This window comes from Meleagris gallopavo, chromosome 1, assembly GCF_000146605.3.
Source record: "Meleagris gallopavo isolate NT-WF06-2002-E0010 breed Aviagen turkey brand Nicholas breeding stock chromosome 1, Turkey_5.1, whole genome shotgun sequence".
Taxonomy (NCBI): domain Eukaryota; kingdom Metazoa; phylum Chordata; class Aves; order Galliformes; family Phasianidae; genus Meleagris; species Meleagris gallopavo.
In genome coordinates, this window is record NC_015011.2 from 188,063,188 (window position 1) to 188,084,817 (window position 21,630).

A 21,630-nucleotide genomic window follows, 5' to 3' on the forward strand; every position below is an offset into this window, starting at 1 on the left:
TTGTAATCAGCCTAGAAAAATTATTGATGTTATAGACTAACTACTGCTTGCTAGTCTCACAAGTTGCTTTTGGAGTGACCTACGTGCATGGACATTTTGGTTTTTGCCTCACCATAGTGAAGTTTAAATCTCTGAATTAAGGTGTCAAATAGCTACAAAGATGGTGAAGGTCTTGGAGGGCAAGATGTACAAGGAGCAGCTGAGGTCCTGTGGTTTGTTAGTCCAGAGCAGAGCAGGCTGAGGGGAGGCCTCATTGCAGCTTTGGGTTGGACTCAGTGATCCATGTGCGTCTCTTCCAACTTCATATATTCTCTAGTTCTATGATTCTTAAAGTATTACCACAAAACTTTAGTATCTTGTTTAAGAGACAGCTTGATTTAATGAGCTGGTTCTTTTACTTATCTGCAATGTTGTAATGGACTTAATAATGTGCACTCTAACAATATCAGTCTTAATCCAGCTCTGTCAATATGTTTTCCTTGGGAACAAATTTTGAGTCTACTGCTAGGAAAAAGTTGGCCTCTCGTTTATGAACCAGGCAGGTTCATAAGCCTAGGATTGCATTTACATTCTCAGTTTATACTGTTTGCTTAGTGATTTTCACATTGCTTACTCAAAGCACTGCAAAATCCACTAAAGAGAAAATAAAGAAAAGATGATATAATCACTTCAGGAGTTGCCTAACTTTCCAGACTGGACTATTGGTCAGGAAGGTGGCCTGGTGTTAAGCATGCTAGAAGGAGGCTGATGAATTGTAGGCTGCCCCACTAATTTTCTTTAGGACACTGTGGGAGCTAAGAAGAAAGCATAGGAAGAAGGAGAAATGTGAAACTGAAAGCTTTGATCAGCTCTGATCTATTCTTAGGACTTCTGTTCCCAGATTTCAAAGCAGTCTTACCCAGAGGCCTCTTAGGACTGAGGCCTAGGTACTCCTTCCCTTCTTAATGGAGCCTATGAAGAATTTAATATATTCTGATCACTGAGGAATTATATAAAAAGGCAAGAGGGTCCTGTGTATGGTACAGAATAGCATTTGATGCTGCAATGGTGTTAAAGAAAAATATAGGTGCAAGTCTCAGCTCTATTCTTCAAACAAGACTTAATGCCTGGATTAAAAGGCCTAAGCACGATCACTTGCTCAGCTCTCCCTGAAGCAAGTCCCAGAGTTCTGGAATCTGTGCCCAATGAATGATTCTTGATACCTCTTCAAGTGTCACACCCTGCATCATGCAGTCTTACAGCAGCTGAAGTCATAGAATCATAGATTCATTACAGTTGGAAAAGACCTCTAAGATCATGTAGTCCAACCATCAATCCACTGCCACCATGCCCACAAGCCATGTCCCTCAGTGCCACATCTCCACAGTTCTTGAACATCTCCCTGGGCAGCCTGTGCCAAAGCATCACCACTTTTTCTGAGAAGAAATGTTCCCTAATCTCCAGCCTGAACATCCTTTTGTTTTTCTCAAGATATGAAATCATGAATTTTAAGAAAATGGGGAAGGACTACTTTGACTATATCAATGTTGGCAGCTGGGACAACGGTGAGCTGAAAATGGATGATGATAGAAATATGGTCAGAGAAAAATAATATCATCAGATCTGTCTGCAGTGAACCCTGTGAAAAAGGACAGATAAAGGTAAATATATTTTCTACTTATTTCAGTTGTATGCATAGGCTTGAAATGTGAAAAGAAATTCTTTCTATCTCTTTCATAGAGGCTGTATCCCACATCTTAATTAAACTGTACAGACATTTAGTTCCTGCTTATATCATAGTCATCTCACAATTTTCATAAATTACTACTCTGTTGTACTTCTATATCTGTGAACTGTTGCCTTTTTTTACCCTTATAATCCAAATGCTTTAGAGCAGATATTGTTTGTTGTTATTTTTTTGTTTTGGTTTGGTTTTGTGGTTTGTTTGTTTTTTTTTGCTGCATATGTTAATAGCATCTGATTCAGTGGAGTGTAAATCCCTGGCTAGGACTTGTCGGTACAACTGCAGGTAATTCATAAATAATAACTGCTACTAATTTAGTGCTAGACATAGACACCTTAACTGGGACATTATTACTCACACCTCATGTCTGCGGTATCTTCAGAGAACATCTGCAACTACTGCTGCTTAGAACTGCAAGAGAAGTAAGTAATGTTTGTTTTTTTTTAATGATACCTATTTTATCATTTCCTTTCTTTTTTAGGTTTAAGATTTTTTTCCTACCTCCCTGTTGATGGTGGTGTAAGGAAGAAAGATAAATGATTCTGTCATATATTAGTTGTACTCTGTCGTTCTGGAGCATTCCATGAAACAAAGCAGCTAAAAAATCATCAAATCCCTAACTTGCCTTGCAATTTCCATAAAAGTTTGTGCACTGAGAGGATTGTCATGGACAATGGAATGGCACGAACTGAAAAAGAGACAACTTTTCTCCTGTGTTGGCATGGCACACTTGCAAATCTGGGAAGTAGCAAAGGCTGATGAGAGGCTGACCATGCTCTGCAATATCAAGAGTGAAACACTTCTGTCTGAGTCTTGCATAGTTTTAGGACAGTTAGTGTGGTTTATTCACTGGCTGGTCTTTTGCAGAGCCAGCAAATTCCATCAGATCAAATACATGTGCCTTCAGTAGATACATGCAGTTATATCAGATTTCCAAACTTCATAGTCAGTGGAAATACATAGATTATTTCAAATCAGGAGTTGTTTATCCTTAGTTAGGATTATAAAACACTTGAGAGTAATCTTGGTTTAGAAACACATTTATTTTCACTGTCCAGCCAGGACAGTTGGTTCAGATGGAAAGAAACTTTCTGCAGACACATGAGGGAAGGATGGATGATTCACACCCCCAGTAACTAATCATAGCATGTTAGCTTGCTACAGCTACTAAGACATATCTTCAACAGGAAAGAGATGTACAAACAGATATTGCTTCAGAATTGGCTTACTCTGAGATCCTCTGTAACCTGTTTCCACAACTCAGGGGGCAGAAAGTTTCTTCAGTTACCTTCAGTAAGTTTCCTTCCACCTTCTGCCTGTGCTTTCAAGGATTCTCCCAAGACAATTATCACAGAATCATTAAGATTGGAAAAGACATATAAAACCATCTAATCCAACTGTCAATTCTTCTCTGTCAAGCCAGTTTATCACACACACACAAGCTTCAAGCCCAGTGTTTGAAATGTTCCTTATGTTCTGCATTAGGCTACCAACTGTGAATCTCAAAGTTTACTGTATAGTCTTTTATCTTCATTGCATTCACAGATGGTGGGGAAAGCTGGATCCTGCCTAACTTCTTGGTGGCTTTCTTACAGGGTTACTTTGGAATGAGTTATTATGAAGGAATTTGAAGCTTTCAGTGTAATGAGATGCTGTTACTCAGCAGGGTTTTTGTAACCATCTGAAGCAGTGGGTAAAATCCAAACATAATCCATCTGTATACATTCCAAATTTTGCAAAGACATATTATTATTCAGATAATAATAATATTACTATTCAAATGGTTCAGTGGATTAGAAAGATGATAAGAGGATGGTAAAAAAAAACTTTTTTTTTTTTTTAAAAGGGTACAAGGAAAGATTACTAGTTAAAAATAGCTACCAAAACAAAAAAAAAAAAAGAAAAAAAAAAGTAAAAGGATGAAGAAATAGCTGACTAAACGATTTTATAATAAATTCTGATTTGTGAACTATTCTTTTCATTCCTAGAGAAGGATACATGATCATGGTGTTAGTACTGGATAAGAAGTGCTGAGAGTACTAGTTGTCTTTCTAAGTTTTCAGATTCTAAGTATTTTATAGAAGGTGTTAATTTGGTGAGAAGTTTAACATAAAACTGTAAATGAACTGTTTTGATAGAAAATATGTTTTCATAATGGTTATTAATTTGACATTTCACTTTCTTGAGTTGTAAAATGATAGATTTTATAAGGCATAAGGCATTATTCACCAAAATATGTCTAAAATTAGTACAAGCTTTCTGGGAATTTATTTTGACAAACACAAGGAATTTTTAAAAACTTCATTGTTCAAACTTTTTGTTTTAGATCAGAATGAAAGAAATCCTAAGATATGAATTTTTCAGGAGGGCAGATACATTGCTTTGCAATTAGATGTAATCTAAGCTCTTAGAGAGCAAAAAGTACAGATGTTTTCAGTGCCAGAAATGATAAATAAGGATCTTGAAAAATCTACATCTTAATCATGAGTATGCAATGACATTTGGCAACGAATTATAAAATGGGAAATCAGGTCAGATGTTAAAATGGACTAAGATAACATTCTCATTTCTAGGAAATTAGGAATGCAGTAATCTAAATGGTTCTGAAAAGGATGTTCAATTTGATATTTGGAAAAAAATCAGTTTTAACAAATTACTCACAATTGAATGAAAAATAAACATCCAAAAATCTTTGGATAATAAACACTCAAGCTCTTTTCAGTTTGTGCCCAGTGCCAGGATAAGAGGCAATGGGCACAAACCAAAACACAGCAGGTTTCCTCTGACCACCAGGAAGCACTTCTGTGCTGTGCAGGTGATGGAGCACTGGCACAGGATGCACAGAGGAGTTATGGAGTATCTCATAGGAGATCTCCAAAAGCCACTTGGACATGGTGCTGGGCATCCTGCTCTGGGTGTCCCTGCTGGAACTGGGGTTGAGCCAGATGGATGCAGAGGTCCACTTCAACCTCTGCCATTCTGTGATTCTGTGGCATAACACTACATAATTCCATGTATGGGGCACAATGGAGTGAATTTTATGTCTTGGGTATCATGCACTAGCTTCTCTTTGTACATTGACATCTATGAGATTTTGAATCTTGCTTATTTTCTTCAGAGGAGAAAAAACTCTTTGTGATCCTGTACCTCCACCTGTACTTCTACTGGCTTCTTCTGGTATATACATGGTGTGGGAACAGAGAACTTGTGTCACTTTTTGGATGAACAACATATATCAATCATATCATCATATCATATCATATCATATCATATCATCATATCGTATCAGGAGTTCTCTTCAACAACAACAACAACTAAAAACTTTCTTAGAAAAAAAAAAGACAATAAAATTAGTACTTGGGGCAGCATGAATGTACATTTATGTTGCTAAATCAAATGTCAATTTTTATCCCAGGTGATTCGTAAAGGAGAAGTGAGTTGCTGCTGGACATGCACTCCTTGTAAAGAGAATGAGTATGTCTTTGATGAATACACGTGCAAGGCCTGCCAGCTCGGCTCCTGGCCCAATGATGAGCTTACAGGTAAACAAGTTATGAGTATGCTTATGTTGTCAATTAATATGTTCATTGGCTAAGCTGAAGAAACAAATGGCAGACAGAAGTGAGTATGAAGACTCTTTGTTTTAGTCAGATCAAGCCTAGAGATGTAGCTGAAATCTGAACTCAAACTGGTATTTGTTATCTTTCCTCAAGTTGATCTAGAAGCCTTTAGTTTAATTCAGCTGCTCTCTAAAGACATAAAATGCAAAATCTAGAAATAAAAAATCTAGTCCTAGCATTGAATTTGAAACTGTCCTAGCACCAAACAGGTTGTGTATCTCATGCCCTTCCTCAAACACACTGAAAAATGCAACATTATCAGTGAAATCATTAAAGAAAGTAAAACTTTATTCAGTTTTATTTACCTCCCAGGCAAGTATACAAGAGTTGTGGCAATTATTGCTGTTGTAAGCATCAGTGCTCCAAACAGACTTAGCTCTGTAGCAGTCCTTTGTTCACCAGATGGTCTGCTAATATGTTGGTTTCATGTTCTCCTGGCCATGGTGTAGATCTTCATACTCTTGCATAATGTCAGTTTGCCTGCTTCCAAGGCAAAATTGCTCCAGCACTTGTATCCCACAGACTCTCTTCTTTATGACTAATAGACAGGATTTGTGTGTTCAGTTGCTAAGAGAACACAGACACTTCAAATACTGTTCAGGAATCAGGTTCTCATTATGACAGACTTTGCACCAGAGGAGAAGAGACAGGCTTTTTCCAGAAGAGCTCACAGACTCAGTTTATCTATGATTTCTATGGATGAAGTGAGAAATGAGTGAGATTAAAGAGAAGGAAGACATAAGGAAAAACAATTTGCTGGTTGAATTTATGTAATTGGAAGAGTGTCAGGTAGTGTTTGGCCTTTAGATAAATTTCTGTGAATAAGGTTAATCAAAATCTTTCCCTCGTAAGGGCTGTTACATTGTGGTAATGCATGATACAAGGATACTAATTACTGTAAATAATAATTTAAAAATCATTTAGCTATGAAATTGGTAGGATATTTATCAGAAAATGCCAAACATTAAACTTCCAAAGAAAACTTTTAAATGATAGAACTGAAACAGCAGTAAATCAGATCTGTAAACTCTCCTCCAGTCCTGAACCTCCAGCACTGCCTTCCTGAGCACGCAGCAATGAGTCAGAAAACCCTTCTCACATCAGGAAAAGCATTCTCATGTCATGGGAATGGAGAAGGGAAGAAGAAGAGACCCTGATCCATTTGATTCCTCCTTCCAGCATACAGTACACAGTTTTGAGTATAAACTCAAATTTACATCCTGGCTTGGCCATATGTTGACCCTCACTGTAGGGACCAGGCTGCTGCACCAGGCTGATCAACTTGTGAAAGTCAATTGGTGCAAATGGCAAACTCTTCAACAAATTCCTCTAAAATGAAGCAGTTCCCAGATCACACATTTGTTTCAGCTAGCTGAATTTTTATCCAAAGTAGATCAGCTGGAATAACAGCTGCTACAATGAGGCTAGCAGGGAAATTGCTCTAAGTGCCTTATCTGATCAATAGAGGATCCTTTTTTGAAACAGTGGTGCTTATAACTGCCCATCATGTTGGAGAATTTGAAGGGAAAGGGAGGGAAGGAAATAGACTTTATGTGCTGTATGTAAGGCAAAGTGTAGCAGACAGCCTCCTGCATGGCTCTGGGGTGTGGGGCTTTGTGCTGGCTCTCCAGGACACTGAGGTCCCACAGCCAGGTATCAATCTGGGCTTGTGGTAGGATTTATCCTCTCAGAGTATTACTTTGCCCTCAAGATGGAAGAACAAGAGTGGGTCAATGGTTTTCCACCTAACTCTGGGCATTTCAAAGGAAAATTGTTCTTCCAGTCAAACGAACGGCTTCATGTAATACATGTACTGCTATATTTTGAAACGTTTCATTTGTCTTTAGACATGCATTTTGTGTTGTAATAGCAATGAAATCTGATAGGCACACATTAAACATCAGTGGACATCAGTGCCAAGCAATGCTTTTCAGGAGATCTAGCTGTTGCTTCTTAACCGGGCACAGATTCAGCAGAGTGTTTAGTAACTGAACACTACCTCAGCCACTAAGAGCACTGCTGATACAGCACACATTCCTGGTAACAGGATCCCTATCATCATAGCTGCATGGCCCTATGTTTCCCATCTAACTTAACTATTCACATGATGGTTGGATCTGGTCTTATTTATCCTTGTATCAAAAACAGATTTTAAAAAGTCTATCCCCGACTTATCCATATGATATATCAAGCTATATATTTTTATGATTGTATTTATAGACCCAACTTTTGCAGCTTGTAAAGAAATTACCTCTCAATCTAACTTTGTTTACAGCATAAGTTTAATAATAAATGTGAAGTAAATGTAAGGAGAGAGAAATGTATTTTGAATTCTGGTGAGAAAACTTCTCATTAACTTTTCAAAGCACACACCAATCTCCTTGAAATGTCCCTACATCTGATACTGCAGCAGTCTGTGTCTCTTTGCTGCAAGATAAAGCCATATCTTCGGTAACGTCAGCTCCTCAAGGCCACACATAAAAGCTCACTGGAATAAGTCTTCCTTGCATGATCACTTTTAGAGAGTTCTGGTTCTGAGCCTCTGGTTTTTGAGCCAGTAAATTTATCAGCCATGCAAAAGGAAAGGCTTTCAATGTGAAGCTGCATCTCACTGTCTGCCAGAGATCTGAACTTAGATAAAAACATTTTTTAAATCCTTTCTTGGCTCATACAACAAAAAATCACTTCAGTTTTCTTATACTCAATGACCAGCATCAGTCTGGGCCACAAACTTCAATATATAAAAGATATAATGGCTGAGGTACTGCTTACAAAAAAAAGCTAAGTCTTGTTTTTCAGCCACCTGAGTGAGAATCACCAATATGAGAATTCAGATGCAGGAAGAAAGCAGACAAAAGGGATGCAACGTGTGTAGGAAAACATTATTCTCATAAAAGATAAATTGCTGTGAGATCTCAAGTACAGTAAGGCTTAGTAAGTCCAAAGGGAAAGACAAGTGGGAGGAAGAATTTCTCTTGATTAAATCAGTTACTGGAAAATATCTCCAGCTAGAAAAACTGAGGCTAGGAAAACAATGTTTAGTCACTAACATCTTATTCCTTCAAATTTTATTTTCATTGCTTGTGCACAAAACTTTCCCAGGAACCAAACTGCACCTAGAATGCAAACCTACTAATTCTCTTTTCTTTTTCCCCAGCCCATGTGTACCATCCCCAGATGCACACCAGGTCCATTTCTTTCTTCTGGGCAAGAGTCAACCAGTTATGTACTGTAGATCTCCTTCTTCCTCACACACTACATTAGTAATGTGTGTATGTGACACAACCACTTCACACAGTACTCAATGTGACTGAGCCATACTCAATTAGAGCAGAAGAAACACATGATTTGAAGTCCAGAAGTATACGCTTACACTTCCCTGTTCCTTAAAGCACTTAATGGTGCTACATTCACTAAGGGAGGAAGAGAAATGGATTCCAGGAGTGTTTAGATATGAATAAAGAAACTTTCTTGTCTTCTTTGTTCCAAATCTCGATGCAATCAATTTTTCAGTAGATTGATGAGAATGGCTTTTTAGTTCTCCAGGAACCCACTGACTTTGAGGGCATGATCGCCTGCATTCAGAAGGGTACCTTGGGAAAACTGAACAAGTTTTGCTCAGCAACGCAAAAGTTTGTGAGTGGCTGTAGGAACATCTTGATCTGGTGATCCCCAGGGTTTGTCTGAGGGCATTTTTGAAGGGGAAAGAGACAATTATTCCTTCTTTTTGTGAGTCAGGGACGATAGAAAACAGCAACAGAAATGGTTCTTTCTAGTAACATCAGGGACATCAAAGAAAGCAGATGATATTAAGTGACATTTGGATTATCTTCAGGCTGCACTGACATTTTCCTCACTCTCTGTGTACTCCAACTATGCTGGTTATTTGATTTTCTTGATTAGATTCTGATGAACATAGGAGCTGAAATACTTTACAGTTCTTTAAAAGTTTTCTTTGTCACTCATGGATAAGGCTAAACATCAGAAATATGCATTTTTGCCATAGTTACAAAAATTCCTCCACCTAATAAGGTGCAGTATACCCAGTATAGCAGATTTATGATTTTGTCTTCATGTTCGAAAATGCTACATAGGAACTGAGTATCCAAACAACACTTGAATGGTGAGAACTGAAAGAAAAGTGCATTCTACCTCTATGTGACAAAACACTTCAACATGCTGATCATACTGGTGTTGCATTCTGTTAGCAACCTGTTCCTTCCTGAGCCCAAGCTTGTAATTATATGGATTCACAGAATCACAGAATCATAAGATCATTTGAATTTCTTGCCTGCCTTTCCTGACTTCCTTTACCTGAGGATGGAGAGCTCTTGTGCTCCAGGAAAAGCTTCCTTTGAGATCTGCCATCCCTTCTCTGCTCTCTTACATTTGAGGATGGTTTCCCCGAGGGGTTTGTTGACTAAGTCCTTGAAGAGCTGGAATTTGGCTTTCCTAAGATTTAACACCCTGATTTTACTCTTTGTCTGTCCAGTATCCCTCAGGGGTGTAAAGTCCACCACTGCACAGTCACTACAGCCCAGGCAGCCTCCAGTGCTGATGTCATCAATCAGTTCACTGGCATTGGTCAACAACAGATCCAGCATTGCATCCCCCTTGGTGGGGCCATCTATTGCCTGGCTCGGGAAATGGTCCTCAGTACATTCCAGGAGCCTCCTGGATTGCTTGCAGCTCAACATGATGCTTTTCCTGCACTTGTCAGAGTGGTTGAAGCAAGATGAGAGCCTGTGATCATAATGCCTCCTGTAGCTGGAGGAAAAAGGCTTCACCAACAAGCTCTGCTCGATCAGGATTTCTCCCTGAGAAATGAAAATGAATGCCTCCCTCATCCTGAGGACATTGTTCATGCTGTCAGTGAGATCAGCAGAAAACAGGTGGTACCTGGAGCTCTGGGCACGGTCTGGTACAACCCAGTTGGGACTCAGCATAGGGGTGATGCTGGTTCTTCCTGTTTGCTGCCCATCCTTGCTGTAATATATGATTGTGAAAATTGAATATCTCATTCATCTGGATCCTTAATGAAAAAACGTTATTCATATCTGTGCCTGTTAGATATTATCTAACAGTAACTGCTTGTTGCCATAAAATGGCTTTCTTCTATCACAATTCATAATAAAGTTGAAACAATTGGTAATTTTAGTAATTGCCTGAGAGTTGTGAGTATGAGGCAGAACAGAAGTTAGCCCATGCTGACATTGATTTTGCTGCTGAAATATTAAGATCCTACTTTTGATCATAATTTCCAAGGCTGTAATTCAGACAGAGGTTAAAAGAGGGGCATAGTTTTGTCAAGTTGTTCTCATCATTATAGATGTGCATCAACTAAGATGAAGTCTGATTTTCCCTCTAATTTCACAGGAAAAGTGCACTTCCTTTTCCTTTCCTTTTTATGCCAAATGAAACGTAGCCATTTCCATAAGTCATTCTCACATCTGCCTTTTGGAAAAAGCAGATAACAGTGAGTTAAGTGTTCAGGTGACAATATTATGACCAGGATTTCTGCATTAAAAACACTACATTTAAAACATGGAGCTAGTATTCATTTTGGTGAAATTGAAGTCAAAACATCAGAGTTAACATATAGATGGACTCAACTCCTACAGTTCATCAGTTGTTCTGATCATACTGCACATTTGTTTAATTTAGGAACCATTCCCCATTTGGTCATACAGTAACTTTAATGAACTATTCTAAGATTCATGGCCTTGCCTTTTACTACAGTTCACAGCTAAATCAGTGTACTTGAGTTACTTGGAACTTCACCTCCTGTGATAAAGAAGCCTCAGCTGCTGCAGTTTAGGATGTGATAGGTCCTTGCTCCAGCACTGTAGAAGAAGCAGAAAAAACCTGTGGCAAGTTCTCAGCTGCACCCATTGCCTGTGCAAACCCACCCTCGTGGATGATTTCAGTAAACATGCCAGCCTTGAAGTTGCTGCAGATGATAATGAAACAGATGGTTGCTTCCACATGCCCTCCTATTGCTGTGACTATGAAAGATCCCCCTGGAACAAGAGAAAGAACTGTTGATATTAATAGTTCAAATTGCCACACTGAAAGGTACCAGACCTTAGTACTGAAATGTTAAAGATGTACTCTCTCATTTCAATAGCACATATTCCACATGGACATCAGCAGGGCTGACTTTCACCCAGGACTTTGAAGAGTGTATTTCTCACGTTTACCTTGTAAGTTTAGGCAATAGTTTGGGATTTTATCCTCCCTAAAAATCATTATTATGAAGATTTTCCTTCCAGATTCACTAGGATTTTGGTTCTGAATCCTACATTCCTGTCTCTCAGATCTCCATATGTGAAAACTTGGATCACTAATCAAGATTTCCCTTCTACTATCTTTTGAAATTATGGCATAGGGAAAACTCAGGAATATTCATATAAAATATCTAACAACATGGCAGCAATACACATTAAATCATATGTGGTAATTCCCATGTTGAGATTCTCTTTCACAACTAAGTAGTTGTGAACTGCAACAGGTTGCCCAGAGAGGTGGTGGATGCCTTGACTCTGGAGACGCTCAGGTCAGGCAGGACGGAGTTCTGAGAAACCTTATCTAGCTGTAGATGTCCCTGTTCTTTTCAGGAGAATTGGACTAGATGACCTTTAAAGGTCTCTTACAACTCATACAAATCTATGATTCTAAGTCAGTAGACTGTTTTTTTAGGCATGACAATTGAACTCCTGCTATGACAGGGATTTAAAAAAAAAATAAGATAAAAAGTACATCTTTTGTTAAGGGGTGTGCCTAACTCCACAAAAATATTTAGAATTTACAAAAAACAGCAGTAACTTTTTGTCAGTTTTACTCTTCATATGGACTGATAATGAACTTTTGTTCATGATGTTGACTTACGGGATTTCCCTGAATTCCCTTCACTTTTCAGACTGCATCCTATTTACAAGCCTTAATCTGTCATGTTTACCTTTGGAACCAGTTTAATTATGTGTTTCATATTACCTGTCATGAAAGAGATTTTCAGTTTTACGGATGATGAAGGTATAGTAAGCTCTCTTAGGCATCAAGGCTGTAATAAGAAATTAAGACAGTGTCATGATTAAATCCCCTGAAAATAAGAATGATAACAGAGTGCTTCATATCTGTGAACTCTTATCCAGACAAACTAATTTTAAAGCAATATGAAAGATCAGAATTGGCAAGTTTAGCTCAGGAGAGAGAGCAGAGGCTACTCATACACCCATGGCAAGGGTCAAACCTTCAAGAGGTCTCATCTCATTTATAGCACCATTTAGCCCATCCTTAGAGAGGCAGATATTACAGAGTATCAGATCTATTTTCTATCCCAGAAAATCCTCAGATACCCTCATCTGTAATTTGTTGGTGATATTTTTTTAATGCTCCTCACAGAAATCTCTTCCCTGGCACGTTGAATGGGATTCTGATATTTTATATCTATTTGTCTTGCTATTTACACGTATATCTAGTACTTAGCTCCCATAGTTTATGTCTGTGGCCAGAGAAACATAAAGATTCTTTTGCGTCAATTTTACTGGTGCTCTGGTCCCAGAAGCAGCGCACTTTTGAGCACAGAGTACAACTCTATACCTGCTCCAAATTGGACTTGCTCCTAACAGCCTTTCCACCAGCCAAAGATTGCCTCAGCCCACGGCAGGAAGGACAGGATTGGGCCTCCTGGCTCTGTTTCAGTTGGAGTTTCTGAGCCAATGAGGAGAGAAGACTTTCCAGGTGCTTGAAGATGTTGATGAAGTGTAAGAGGTGGGCTATGGGATGGGATCTTGTCCAAATCACCATTGAGCACACAGTTATTTATGGGATGGGAAATAGTTCTTTTATTAGCATTTTCAGCATTTGCCTTGGTATAATAATAGCCATCAAACTGACTGTTCAGTGACTATGCCATTTTCCCGTGTTCCTTTTACTTGATTTGATCATCTCTTTCTGCAAAGTGTCATTGTCAGAAATCATTATCTGCAAAACTGTTAAATGAAAGCCTCACCAATCATTTGCTTTATGAAGAATATCCAGTCCTTAAATCTTAATTGAAGAATAAATAATTGCACAGCTTAGCATTCCCCTTGCAAAGTACACTCAGTTACAGAGAATAAAAATGGCACAAGTTTCAACTCTTTTCTCAGGTATTTTATTAAGAGAATGTAAAAGGGTAATAAAGCAAGAAAGGCATGAAATAGTTTTAAACCAGCAAGAAATGTTTGGTCTCTGTTGTAATGTTAGAAACTGTGCACAGGTCAGCCTCTATATCATTGTCTGCAGATAAAGGCTAGCTGTTGGGTGGGAACATTAGAAAATTCCAGTCCAAGTTGCAGAAGTAATAGAGGCTGGTAACAAATGGTTTCTCCATAATATTTATTACATTTGATGAAATCATAGAATCATAGAATGGTGTAGGTTGGAGGGGACCTTAAAGACCACCCAGTTCCAACGCCCCTGCCATGGACAGGGTTGCCCCCCACCAGCTCAGGCTGCCCAAGATCCCATCCAACCTGGCCTTGAGCACCTCAGGATTGGAGCATCCACAGCTTCTCTGGGCAGCCTGTGTCAGGGCCTCACCACACCCTGAGTAAAAAATTTATTCCTAACATCTCACGTTAATCTCCTCTCTTTTAGTTTAAAGCCATTCTCCCTTGTACTATTGCTACCAGACTGCGTAAAAAGTCGGTAACCCCTCCTGCTTGTGAGCTCCCTTCAAGTACTGGAAGGATGCAATGAGGCCTCCCCAGCTCCTTCTCTTTTCCAAGCTAAACAAGCCCAGAAAACTTCTTTGGGAAGAACCCACATGAGGAGGGATATCTACTTACCCCAGAGAGTGCTTTCTGCTATTCACCTTTCTTCCACCACTCTTAGGGGTATAGAATGATTTTAATGATGCCATTTGCATGCTACATTAATCTTGATGAAGTCAGAATGAAATACCTTGTCTCCCTCAGTCTGAATAAGAAAACCCTTTAAAACCAAAAGGAGTTAATGAATGCTCACAAGAGTGTTTTGTGAAGATCTAAATCTCTTTGTTACATTAAGACATGGCAATAATTTTATTATTGCAACAGAAAGCTTATCACACCAAAGCAGTTAAAATACAAATGGCCAATTAATCTTTGTTTAATTATCAAGGGCAAAACTCTGTTACACCAAAGTGATGTATCCTTTAACTGCAGATATGTAAAACATTTTGTTACCCTAATTCTGCTGATTTTTCTGCAGGAATAAGAACTATCTGCCTCATACTTTTACCAGACAACATATTTATTATAATATCATATTGTAGATACTTATATTTTTTTACAGTATTGTTTAGAAATACATAACATAGAAATACTGGGAGGAGAAGGGATCTAAATCTAATATTAACTAAAATTATTAGCATGGAAAGGTTCTTTATTATTAAGAATGTCAATGAGAGATTTCAAAATACTTTAAGCTCCACTGAAAATAAAGGAAAAGACTAAACATGTAGAAATTCCACAAAAAACAGATGCCTACTTTTCCCACTGATCATCAAGATATTGAGATCCCTGGCTCCTTTACTAATTTGAATTGCTCAGCATCCAGGTCCTCATCAAACAGTGCCTTGTCCAAATTGCCCTCATTACTGAAAATACGGATGTGAATACCCAGCACTCCATCCACAAGGGGTAAAATTATTTTGCCACCTTCTACCCTGACATTTTTCTGTCTGGCCCAGCCAAAAAGCAATTTGATTCCAACAGTCCTAAATTTTGAGGTCATTTTTAATTTGTAATAAAGATTAGTCAAACTAACTAGTTAGTCAAGCACTCTGTGGAATGACAAACCTTTGGCTTTCAGACCTCTCATTTATTTGATTTATTAGCTTCAACTCTAATTATATGGTATTATTTTGTATTATAGTGAGTTATCTTGCATTTCGATACCTTATTTAGTAAATTAGTTTGTTTATTTTCAAATCATTGCTGCTTTTTGTTTTCAGGCCCCTCTCTCTTTCCTTTTTTCCTTTTCCCTTTTTCCCTTCCCCGGGTGTGGGTCCCTGGGTCCCTTTGCCCTGCTAGCCTGCGGAATCAGCCCATAAACCACTGACAGACAGGTACAAAGAATGACTTATTAAACCCATACATAAACTGAAAAACTAATATCCTTAGAAGGGGCTGCACATTTTTAATTCAGCTTTGACTCTAATTTATTGTTATCAGTTTGATTTTGTGAAATAGATGAGGGATTAATTCCTCAAACATCTTAAAAGCATGAATGACGGGTAAGGAAATGAGTACTGTGGGACATCCCAAAGTACCTATCATCTGCATCATTAACCCCAGAAAAGTCTTGCTGGAAAAAAATTATTCTGTATGAGAAAGAAGTACTCTTTTTCTTGATGGCTAGACTATCTGCATAGTCATTAAATAAGTACCAATATAATTCATAATTAGTGTATGTTTGTATATCATTGATGCCTGCTCCTTAAAGGACATATGCTGTACAGACAACTTTTGAGCATTTCACATCAAGGCAATGCAACTTGATTATGAAATTTGTCCTTAAATTACTAAGCTAAAAATAATAATAATAATTAAGGGTAAATTCCACTGTGATGCGAGGTGACTTCTTAATGTGTTTGAACATTTTTTCAGTCATAGTGTTAGATTTTTAGACTCCAAACAGATAAAGTGTGTTACTGAAATAAGCTGTCACTGAAAAATATTTAGTATGCCATTATATCAACATAATACTAGCCTACACTGATGGTAACAGCAACTTTATGAAAGAAAAATAAGAGAAAAATCAGGGCAATCTATAACATTACCATTAAATAATCTAACTCCTACATACTTCAAATTACTTTTTTTGTTGTTGTTCCCTGTAGGTTGTGACCTCATCCCAGTCCAGTATCTCAGATGGGGTGATCCTGAACCAATTGCAGCAGTTGTTTTTGCGTGCCTGGGTCTGCTGGCAACCTTGTTTGTTACGGCTATATTCATAATGTATCGTGACACTCCAGTGGTCAAATCTTCCAGCCGAGAACTTTGCTACATCATTCTAGCTGGCATCTGCTTGGGTTACTTGTGCACTTTCTGTCTCATCGCAAAACCTCAACAGATTTACTGCTATCTTCAACGAATTGGCATCGGTCTCTCCCCAGCTATGAGTTATTCTGCTTTAGTAACTAAAACCAACCGCATTGCAAGAATCCTGGCTGGCAGCAAGAAGAAAATTTGTACAAAGAAACCTAGATTCATGAGTGCCTGTGCCCAACTTGTTATTGCATTTATCTTGATATGTATACAATTAGGCATAATTGTTGCCCTCTTTATAATGGAGCCACCTGATATAATGCATGATTACCCAAGCATCCGAGAGGTCTACTTGATTTGTAACACCACCAACTTGGGTGTTGTAACCCCCCTTGGATACAATGGATTATTAATTTTGAGTTGCACCTTTTATGCATTTAAGACAAGAAATGTCCCAGCTAATTTCAATGAAGCGAAGTATATTGCCTTTACAATGTATACCACCTGCATCATTTGGCTGGCTTTTGTGCCAATATATTTTGGAAGCAACTACAAGATAATCACCATGTGTTTCTCAGTGAGTCTGAGTGCCACGGTGGCCCTTGGTTGTATGTTTGTGCCCAAGGTCTACATCATCCTTGCTAAACCTGAAAGGAATGTACGCAGCGCATTCACCACGTCAACTGTGGTCCGCATGCACGTAGGGGACGGAAAGTCATCTTCGGCTGCAAGCCGTTCAAGCAGCCTGGTGAACCTGTGGAAAAGAAGGGGATCATCTGGTGAAACGCTTAGGTAAAGTCTGCTAATGTGTGAGTGTGGGGAAGTTATTATGTTTTTCCAAGGGTTCAGTGATATTGCTAATAATGAAAGGACGGAGGGAGATATATTAATTCCCTTTGCCCCTCCACTGGGAGAGGAAAAGTCCTCTTTCCCACATCTACAACAGCTGCAGGTCTGATTTAGTCAAAACGTTGTGCAAAAGCAGGACACAGAGCAATGGACAAACAATCACAGAGATGGAAGCATTGGCTGTGTCAGCTGTCCACTTCTTGCAGGAAGGGAAGTAAGATCTTAGTAGGGAGAAAAAAAGAACAAGAAATATTACTAATTGCCTTGTCCTTAATGCACTCATTTGCAAGCTCTTTCACTTGAATGAATTGCACAGTCACTGTATTTTTTCTCTAGTCACAGCAGGAAGAAAACTGAGTGGCTGCTAATGCTACAAAATCAAGGTGGAGTAGCCAACACATGTGGCATCATGAGTGGCCACTCAGGCATCTGTGGATTTGTCTTTTGATTCTTCTGTAATGCCTTTTCTCTTCTATTACCTGATTTTCCTTTCTTCTGTTATCTCTCCCTGCCTTCTTTCTCCTTATCCTTACCTACCTTCTCTTCTTTTCTTGTCTTGATATCTTTTTCTATATTCACCTTCCTAACTCCATCAAAGTCATTTGCTCACAGGCCCCACGTTTGGTACTTACTCTTCCTGCCATCAACCAGATACCTCCTTGTGAGCTATTTCTTTGTTTCTTCCCACAAAAATACCTGAATTCAGTGATCGTGATGACAGCTTGTATGTTCGTTATATAAAAATTACAGTCGGTGAACACCAAGAGGAAAGGAAAACTCTAAAGTGGAAATACAGCCCCGACTCATAGACAGACAGTGCAGGAGTGCATCCAAGCCAGTGGTTCATTTACAACTTTTGATCTCTTACACTTTTGATATGGGGTTGATGAAGGTCATTTTGGGTTATTTAATTATTAGCATAAACACGGGATTCTGCTTGTATGAATGCAGAAAAAGTGCAGAAAAGAAGTCTTATCATTCCTCAGCTCTGCATGCCTCGCCCAGAAGTGACAGGTAGCTGTATTTCCCTCCTCACTGAAACATATGGATTTCATGATTGATAATATGAATATTTCTTGACATGTCATTGTTCACACTAAAGTTTGCATGGAACAAGGGCAATTTGTAGTTCAATTTCTCTCTGATCCAAAGTTTTGATTCAAGGGAGAATTTTGGTATTATTACCCGGAAGACAGGTTATGTCAAAATGATTATTTGTTTCTGCCAGTTTATTTTTCATGATTCTCTTTCAGTGATTTTTAATTGATACATAAATTGATGGGTTTTTACAAGATATCTTATATCTGTAAACAGCATTATCTTTCAGTTCATTTTCAGGTGAAGAGTAAGATCATATTTCAAAATAATAAATCCTGTATCAGCGTATGTGATGATTACCTGAAATGTACCTCTCTATAAACTCTGTATGTTTGTGTGACCTGAGATGTTAAAGCTAGGAGACTTGCAACCACTTCTGGACTGGTAAAAGAGGCATTCTTCATAGTGTCCTCAATAGGATAACATTCTTCTTCTTTTAGATCATTCTTATCTGCCCTCATTTTGGTTTCAGAAGTCACTTGCCATGTCACAACATTTTTCCTGGCAAGAAGAAATTACAGATAATGGGAGGATCTTGGACTTGGGAAGGATTTGTTTGTCGCGTGTTATGGCTCAGTTTTAAAAAAAAAACATTGCTCTAAAATATTTTTTTTATTCTGAAGAGTATGGAGTGTCTTAAAGACAAGATGTATTTTCTTCTTTTTGAGGATCTGATTCTATTTCTTTATGTCTCTATGTGTAGAATACACCTGCAGTAGAGATATATTAGTAAAACATATAGATTATTGATAGTGACTTCTTTCTCAGTAGTATTGAAAATAGCATTGAGAGCATCAGATGCATTTGTGTAAGAATTAAGAAAGCAGCACAAAGCTGATATACTGGCATATTTACCTGGACATAAAAAACTAGAGCATTTTATCTGACACTTGGAGAAAAGCTTTCATGCTGCCAGCATTACTCATCAACACTTAAAACTGCAGCAAAATGCCTAAGCTAGTTAAACTGTGATGGTGCCAATGAACTTAACAGTGCTTAGCCAGTATGTGCCTGAAGGATTTGGGAATCCAGTATCAAACTGATTCCATCAATTACGAGAAATTCTCTAATCAATGTCTCTTTAGTTGCATGAAAGAAAATGAAACAGAGTCCTAGAATGTACTGAATAAACTTAAAATGCTGCTCAGGAATTCACCTCTATCTTATATCATCTCCAAGAAAAAAAAAAACAAACAGAAAACCACTTTCAGCCTCACTTCTGCTCACTGTAGAGCATGAGAAAGTAGAATATTAAAAGAATATTAAAAAAAAAACTGGCACAAAGTAATATGTTTCATGATATTATTCAGTACGATGTTCACAATCTTGTTTTGATAGGTTTTTCAAGTAAACACTGAAGTACTCAGAATCAAAGGAAATATGCAGTAGAGCTACATGGTATTATTTAAATAGCACAGTGGGGTTTTATTTAAGAGTGAGTGAGTCACTGTTGAGTTTTAAAGAAAGATGTTATTTAAATCAACAGTGTAGAGAGGAGCCCCTATCATTAGCTTTTTTGTTCTTGACACTAATTTATAACAGTGTAGTATTGCATCAAATCATTGTCAAACAGATAATACCAAGGCTCCAGTCAGAGCTTTCACATCAGCTGCAAGATGACAGATAACAACACTGTTTTTGCCTAAATAAAGAAATACATCTGTTACAGTCCTAAATGACTTTTTGCATGGGGTGCTCTTCGATAAAATAAAAAATAAGAAAAAAAGCTCAGACAAGCTGTGGCTGAGTGTTGGAATGTATTGGAATGTATTTTCACCAGAATATATTACTGGGCAGAGTAAAGCTATTCATCACCCAATGAAATAAAAAACATTTCATGTAGGTTATTGTGAATCAGCTCTAGCCTACAAAATATATTCTACCATTGTTTCAAAGTAAGGCATTGTTTCAAACTGGACATCAACAGAAGTGGCACCACAAAGAAGCATGCTGAACACCACATAGCTGTAGTGAAAGGGTAGGTAATGATTGGACAAGGGGGTAGAGTTTTAAAATTTAGAGATGAGATTTAAATCTGACGGCAGGGGGATATTTTCCACCGAGAGGGTGGTGAGGTACTGGAACAGGTAGTCCAGATAGGTTTTGAATGCCTCATCCCTGGAGGTGCTCAAGGCCAGATTGGATGGAGCCCTGGGCAGCCTGAGCTGCTGGATGGCAACTAGCCCACAGCATGGGATTGGAACTGGGTGAATTTGGGTTCCATTGCAGCAAAAGCCATTCTGTAATTGTACGATTCTATGAAAGTCACAAGACCTCTGTAGGGAGGCATCTGGACATTCTGTTTTTGGCTGTTTTACCTGTTAATTTCACAGGGACTAGGAAGGCCATAAATAATTTGAGCAAAACTCTATTTTACCTTAAGGTCACAGGGATTGTTATCATATATGAAGCAGAACTCTTTTGGAAAAGTCTGAAATATGGGCTTTGTTTGTCCTCTTCTTATTCTCCAACTACTCCATAAGATAAAGATGGTGCATTTCTGATATGAGAGTAGATACTGTGCTATTTCTAGCCACAGCTGCACACTAAAAGATCTGTTTTGCTGTTTTGGTCTGGGATAGAGAAGATATTTCAATGCTTCTTTTACATTTCCAATACCTTACTCCTAAATGACACACAATAATTTAACCACTGTAGGTGGTTATCTCTTTTGGAACATATCTTTAAATGATTCAAGCCAGGGACATTTCATTTTCATTTTCATTATAACTTCCCTTTAAACACATGCATCTCCCTCAACCTGCAAAAAGGCAAGTTTGCCTTTTATTATTAATTAAAACCCCCAAACACTCTGTCTCTCCCATGCCTGTGTAATAGTCTTTCAAATCTTACCAGTATTCTTTGCCCTACTCTTTAGCTTCCTCCAAAGTCTTCATAGTGCATGCAGTCCATGCTCGTGGTCTCCAGTTTTCCCACTGCTGGGTATGAATGACAGTGTTCCCTGCCCTTGGCTGCCTCTTGTCGTGGGTCTCCAACCCACCTTAAGGGGCTTCTCTGTCATTTGAGCATCAAATTCTGAACTGCTCTCTCCTGTAACACAAGTGAAAGCCAATAGAAACCTGATATTCTTCTGTAGATCAAGCCTTGACCTGAATGCAGGGAGCAGAGCTGTTCAAGCAGTGAGAACCTCTGGAAGAAGAGAAAACACCACTTTGAACCTGAGAATGGTTCTCTGCTTGAAAATTATCGTAGAATCATAAAGTATTCTGAGTTAGAAGGAACCCATAGAGATCAAGTCCAACTCCTGGCTCCACACAGGACCATATGTCTGGGAGTGTTGTCCAGATAATCCTTGAACACCAGC

The 21,630-nt window shown here is 38.4% G+C and overlaps 1 protein-coding gene across 1 annotated transcript in view; it reads left to right on the forward strand.

Annotated features, from left to right (window-relative positions):
- Positions 1–1,396: 1,396 nt before the first annotated feature.
- The window catches only part of LOC104909422 (metabotropic glutamate receptor 5), a gene marked incomplete at its 5' end in the record, with an annotated part of 29,416 nt that continues 9,182 nt past the window's right edge, over positions 1,397–21,630 (forward strand). The window contains 4 exon segments of the mRNA XM_019612348.2: positions 1,397–1,567; positions 1,569–1,640; positions 5,139–5,265; positions 16,211–17,150. Of these exon segments, the coding sequence (XP_019467893.2) occupies positions 1,397–1,567; positions 1,569–1,640; positions 5,139–5,265; positions 16,211–17,150 (1,310 nt within the window).